Source organism: Sinocyclocheilus anshuiensis, unplaced genomic scaffold (assembly GCF_001515605.1).
Source record: "Sinocyclocheilus anshuiensis isolate Anshui unplaced genomic scaffold, SAMN03320099.WGS_v1.1 scaffold1447, whole genome shotgun sequence".
Lineage (NCBI taxonomy): Eukaryota > Metazoa > Chordata > Actinopteri > Cypriniformes > Cyprinidae > Sinocyclocheilus > Sinocyclocheilus anshuiensis.
The window spans coordinates 149,849-156,427 of record NW_015536547.1 but is presented as its reverse complement, the minus strand read 5'-3'; the positions used below and the strand labels follow the sequence as shown (position 1 = coordinate 156,427).

Here is a 6,579-nt window from a genome sequence, read left to right as displayed (position 1 = left end):
AGCTGTGCCATGTGATAATGATGTCATTAGGTCAGATTGAGTTAGACCTATCGGACTGCCCCATCTAGAGTTTCATACCAGAAATCTGTATATCATTCTAAAAGTGTAAGCCTCAAGCATCGACGTTAGATTGCTGTTTTTCCAATGGAACGCTTATAAGGAATGTATTTGCTAAATTTGTGTACATCAAAACATGCATAATAAAAACGCAGTCTATCAGTGTGAATGCTGTATGTCTAGCAATCACATGATGTACTTGGCATACATAGTTAATTATTTATTTTTTTCTTATTTCTTTTTATTACTCCAAAATTATTCTTATTGTATTATTCTAGTGCTCAAATACATCACTTATACGATGTCTAAGATTCTGTCTATTGTTTTATAATTGAAAAACTATGCAGTAGTATGTATAATGACTAAAATAGTTTGTAGAACCCTTCAAATACATTTAAATATTTAGACAAGTCTCAGAAAAACGGTTGCAGGAATCTTTTTTTTTTTTTATGGTATCTTCTTCAGATTTGAAATATAAACTCATGAGATGTGACTTTCAGTCCATTACTTTTCTGGATTGCTCCAGGATTGATTTAGTGTATGTTTAGGCTATATGAAATTAAAAAAAATTGTACCACACTGATTTTTTATTTGCTAAATTTGTGTACATCAAAACATGCATAATAAAAACGCAGTACATACCAGATTCATCGTAATAACAAGTCATAAATGCATCCACTGCTGTAAATCCCAGTTTAATTAGAAAGGTAAGGGTCCACTGAACAACATCCCATAGAGCACTTTTACTCCAATGAAACAATAACATTGAAATATGGATGGTTATTCCTTTGTTTACGTCTCATTTCTTCGGGGAGAGTTATTGTTTGTATCAGTTATGGAATAACTTGTGCTCAAAAAACTGCGTCTTGGTAGTAAAAAGCAACATGGTTTTGTAGCATACAGTGTCACAAACCGAATGAGACCATCCACTACGCAAACAGAATGAGACCATCCACTAAAAAAAAAAAAAAGTAAAAGATCTTGAATCTTGTTTATTTGAATTCTGGTGCTCTCTTCTGATGGCTCGTGACGCACCTGTCATCTGATGGGGACGTAAGCACACTGTTGTCAGGAACTGTTACCATTTTAAGTTAGGTAGGTCATTTTCAGCTGTGAGTCCCAAAATGGGGGATGCAGGTTAACAGGCTAAACATTTAAAAAAAAACTAAACATAATAGTAGTTCAAACCAATGAGAATGAAGTTGTCTCCAGAAAATCATTTCCCATTCTATCTTTTAGGCTTGGTCCACACTAATACATTTCCATTTGAAAACACTTTTTTTTTCCGCTCTCTGTTTTGGCCTTCCATCCACACGGAGATGGCATTTTTGTCAAGGAAAACTGAGCTTTTTGAAAACGCTCTCCAAAGTGGATCATTTTGAAAATGGCGTTTTTGCGTTGTAGAGTGGACTGTAAAAACGGAGGTATTTGAAAACAATGATGCATGTTTAGTTGTGACGCATATTATACCAATAGAAATCGGTGTTTATGCTGGTATTGTGCCTGTTATGTGCTATTCACTTTCACACTGTTGCCAAAGATGTGTAACTTTGTGCACTCTTCATAGTCCTGCAAAGATGACAGAAAATGTACTCACTATTGCTGTTTGCGGCAAAACACGAGGGCAGTTGCGTTTTAGATCAGACATATAATGGTGAGTGAGAGTGAAGTGAATGGTGAGATATTTTGGTAAATATTTCGGACTCTTGAGTACTGCAAGATCACACCGAGAGGGCAAGATTCATCATGGCGGCACGCAGTCACTGAGAGAGCTGTATTCACTATAACTGTATTAACTGTACAAACTGTAGCAATACTGTGGATTATTATTACATACCGACAACTAAGGATGGGACCTGGTATTTAATCGGTCCCGGGGCTAAATTATGAAAGACAGGAGTATCGATAAGCTCGGACATGAACGGTTCTGCTATCGGTACTGGAGAAATTAAGAAAACACATACATTTATTATTGCTATCTATACATTATCTTGCGAATTACATCTTACCAGAGTCACCAGCTGTTTATATATGCAATAATATTCAAACATTTGTCTATGATGCATTTTTGCTATTAGCAATTCAGAAGCGAGATCGCGCTCAAGCGGAGGAGCTTCAGCACATGCAACATGAAAGCCCTGTATAATTATGACAGAAGAGAGAACTGAACATTCAAACATCTGCTTACACTTTAGGCCTGTGGCTGTTTTAAGCTAATTTTATTTTTTTATTTCGATTTTGGCTTCAAAGGATTATAGCTGCGTTTCTTTTAGCGCAATTTCTTTCCCTTTACAGCGTTGCACAATCGTTCCTCCCTAAAACCCAAACTTAAAGTCAGAATCAGCACAATCAGTGATTGTTGTAAAATGCCGTCTTATACTGTTGCTAAATTGTTTGATAAAACTTTGAAAGTACAATCCGCACAAGAGACGCTGTTCCCCCAGGCTGAAATGTGTGCGCGTGGCCATATTGAAAAACTAGAACAATCCAATAACTTGCTTCAAACTAGTCAAAAAACTCAGCGAAAAGATGGACGTGGCCATAAAAGAAAACAAAATAATGAAAGAAACCATCCTGATATTAAACCAGAAGTATGCGTGATAATCTGATTTTCTCTGGTATCCACGAACACCCATCCGACGATCCTGAAGTGATGATCAGAGATAGGGATGTAACAATTACTGGTTTGACGATAAAATCTGTTGTTGCTCCATGGCCTCTTTGTGCGCTTTCTCCATGTTGTTCATTTTCACCCGCATATTTGACTCCTGATACTGAAAGTCTGCTTTCAGCTCCGTCAGCTGGAACAGTAAACAAAGTTATGAAATAATCTTTTCAAAATATACATTTTTCCAAAGTTGTCAAAAGACAATTGTCACACAAATGCAAACCCAAATCCACATCAATGAAATCTTTATATCTTTACTTTAGGGATGTAACGATTACCGGTTTGACTATAAATCATGATAAAATTCCCCACGGTTAGTATTACAGTTTCATATTTTAAATATCGCTGCAAGCAGCAATTACGGGGCCAAGCACTCCAAAGGCAAAATGAGGAGCTAAGCATGGCATGGAGCATCAGTCCAAATGCAACAGAGTAATAAAAGCAATTTTAGGACGATTGTAATTGAAATGGCTGTAAAATCATAAAAACAACCTCCTGTAATATGATTAAATGGCTTATCACTTTTGAGCAACAGGTGGCGCTGTAATCAAATCATTTTGGTGTGTTCTGTGTGAGGGGACAATGGCCAAAGACTATAGAATAGACAAGACGTGTCACTCCTATAGTTTTGAATGGGGAAAAATGCTGTAAAGTCAGCGCGTCACTGCAGCTGCCGTTAGAAGTCCCGGTTGCTATAGAAACAGTCAGCGTTCTGAGACGAGCGCTTAGGACTACACATGCGCACTGGCTGATCTTAGCCTGAAAAATAAGTTGTCAGATTTCTTTGGTGATTTCAAATATGAAATTTAATTGTAAGCTTAGTGAACAGTTTTGGAGAATTTGATGTTTCCCCAGTCAAAGAGATAGGAGTTGCACTTGCATGCCCAAGAGGCGTTTCAAAGATGGCCGCCGAGTGACATGACTTGTCTTAAAGGGACTTTGCAATGGCACACACAAAGTTTGTTGTCATTATGTCAAAGCTTTGCAGAGATATAGCCTTAAGCCCAATTCGGACTGTAATTGTTTCTCATGTGGACGGCTGTAAAAATAAATGTACATATCAGCTCAGTGATAAAACTCATGGATTCGGATGGCGATTTATTCACAGTGGAGGAGTGAGTTCTGTGATCCTACGCACCTGGGAACGCACTGCTCACGTGACCAGTCACATAATTGTCTGCTGTAAATAAAATGAATTTTATATACAAATTTATTCTTAGTACAGTTTTCTCGATTGCTTAAACACTATCACCAGGCTTTTGAACTAAAATTTCAAAACCATAACACCATTTATCAAAAAGCACACCCATTTCCCTAAACTATAAACACTATTCCCCTTTTTGACACATGAATCAGATTTGTTGAACTGTCACTGCAAAACTCTACACACAAATACCTTCATTTCTCATTGCCTAGACCATGTTGTAATTTAGAAAGCACTAGCATTTAATATTGTTCACTCAAGTCAGCATAGCTTGAGCTCAATTAGATTTTGACCTGAAAATAGGATGTTTGGGGAATTGGGTGAGACGTTATGGATTTGTGTTTACTGTTTTGAGAATATGAGGCATAGTTTCAAGAAATGTGTTTAAGCAATCGAGAAAAACTGTATTCCAAGCATATTTTATAATATATAATCCTATTTATTATTTGATTGCTTAAATCTCCTGTTTAAAAATAGGAAAATAGACGCGCTATAGTTGTATATAATTATACATGATATAAACATATATATATATATATACATATATATATCTGTTTATAATAATACACATTTTAAAATTGTATTGCATACCTGCTGCTGCCATAATTAAGACCCATTTCGAATGTTTACGTGCAAAATTAAAAATGATTTTCCTTCTGTGGCGTACGGTTCAAAAGTTATTATCATAAACAAGTGGTGGCGCTAGAGAGTTTGAGATAGACTCCAAATTTGCTATGGTTAATGTTGAGATTGCCCTCTATCAGTGTGCCAAATTTCACAACTTTCCCGCAAGCAGTTCTATAGGCTGCCACACTGCAAAAAATGCTTTTCTAGTTTAGAATTTGTCGTTTCCAGACAAAATATCTAAAAATTCTTAAATCAAGAAGGATTTTCTAGACAAGTACAAATTATTGTCATTTTCAGAAAAAAGAAAGTCAAAATTAAGTGAGTTTTTGCTTGAAACAAGCAAAATAATCTGCCAATGGGGTAAGCAAAATAATCTTGTTTTCTGTTTGAAATAAAATGCATTTTTTTGTTTAGGCTAATTCCATATTATTGTTACAACTTAAATGCATGATGTCATAATAACAAATGCCCAGTATGAAGGCAGTATGTTCTCAGCTGCACTTAAAGGCAGCCTTAGTATTTGTCATGTGATCTCAATATTTCTACACTCGTGTGACATTCTTCATAAATATCATTCATTTCTGTAGAGCTGGGCATTTTAATAAGGATCAGATGAGTGAGTTCAGCTTTGAGAATGAAAACCAACCTGTTTGTTCCTCAGTATCTTCATGTTTGACTCTGAATGTTTCTTCAATCTTCATGTTTTCACTCTCCTCTTTATTAAACGCCATCTTTATAATAGTGAGTCACGTGGATCTCAGCTGCTTCTGCAGGAGTTTTTCAGTGTGTTTGGACACTTTGTCCTGTTTAAGATAAGAATAATTAACAGAAAGAAAATAAATGTAAATATAAATGTAATAAATGTAAACTAAATCTCAATCAGCTCCCTACTTAGTCAGCACACTGGTAAGGAAGTCAATCTGAGCTGTGTTTCCCAAAAGCATTGTAAGCTTAAATACATCATGGGGTCTCCAACCTTTTTGTGAGTGAGGGCTCCCGGAAGGGATAGAATAGTCTCAAGGGCTACTTGTTTGATATACTCCAATATAGGGCTGCACGATAAATCGCATGCGATATTTAATGCGCATCTTGTCAGTAAAGCCGGTTCTGTAATCAGCGGTAAATCTCCATCACCTGCGTGCTTTTACATGGAGCAGCATTAACTACACAGAGCCGTTGTTCACTGACACTGTAGTAAATGCTGCTCCATGTGAAAGCGCGCAGGTGACAGAGATTTACCACTGATTACAGAACCGGCTTTACTGACAAGATGCGCATTAAATATCGCATGCGATTTATCGTGCAGTCCTACTCCTATATATATATATATACAGGGATTGAAATTAACTTTTTTTTCACTTTTTCATTCACCAGCCAATTTGGCTACTAAATTTTTAAGTTACCGGCCATTCATAACTTCTACTAGCCAAAAGAAAAAAAAAAAGACAGAAATACACCAACAGTTTGAGGCTTTCTACACTGGGCGTGAGGGTTGTGCCCTATTGACAAAAAATAATATCTTAATATTGCTGAGTGTGTTATTGTGCTGATATCTTAAGGACTACCGTGGACAGCTGACTCCTAAAGTTTTTGATATTCTTCATATTCTGTGTGCGGGTCAGTTCACAGCAGTGATGGAAATTAATCTTTTCCAATAAGTTTAAATTGATTCTTAACTTTTATGGGCATTCTTACCTTGATACAGCCATTTTTTTCTAAAAGTGTACATCATCTTTTTAGTCAAATTCTTACATTTAATCAGTCAATTATATAATAATAATACATTTAGGCTGTTACTAAACAAATTAAATCAGTAACAATAAAATTCATCTTTGCAGAAGTTGCATATGAAGTGGCATTTAGATGCATTTACACGTTAATGCAGCTTAGAGGGACATGGAATGCTTTAAACTGCAGTTACAAATGCATAAATAATGTTTTGATATTTAAAACATGAAATGTTGAATACTGATATTTGAAATTATTAAAAAAATGAAAAGATACTTTAAATGTGAAATTAAAA

The 6,579-nt window shown here is 35.8% G+C and overlaps 1 protein-coding gene across 1 annotated transcript in view; it reads right to left on the bottom strand.

Moving 5' to 3' along the window:
• The window catches only part of LOC107698778 (gastrula zinc finger protein XlCGF57.1-like), a 16,654-nt gene that overhangs the window by 7,761 nt on the left and 2,314 nt on the right, over positions 1-6,579 (bottom strand). Inside the window, exon 2 of the mRNA XM_016499885.1 lies at positions 5,203-5,359. Coding sequence (XP_016355371.1) covers positions 5,203-5,287 — 85 coding nt within the window. The 5' untranslated portion in view covers positions 5,288-5,359. The remainder of the gene's footprint in view (positions 1-5,202; positions 5,360-6,579) is intronic.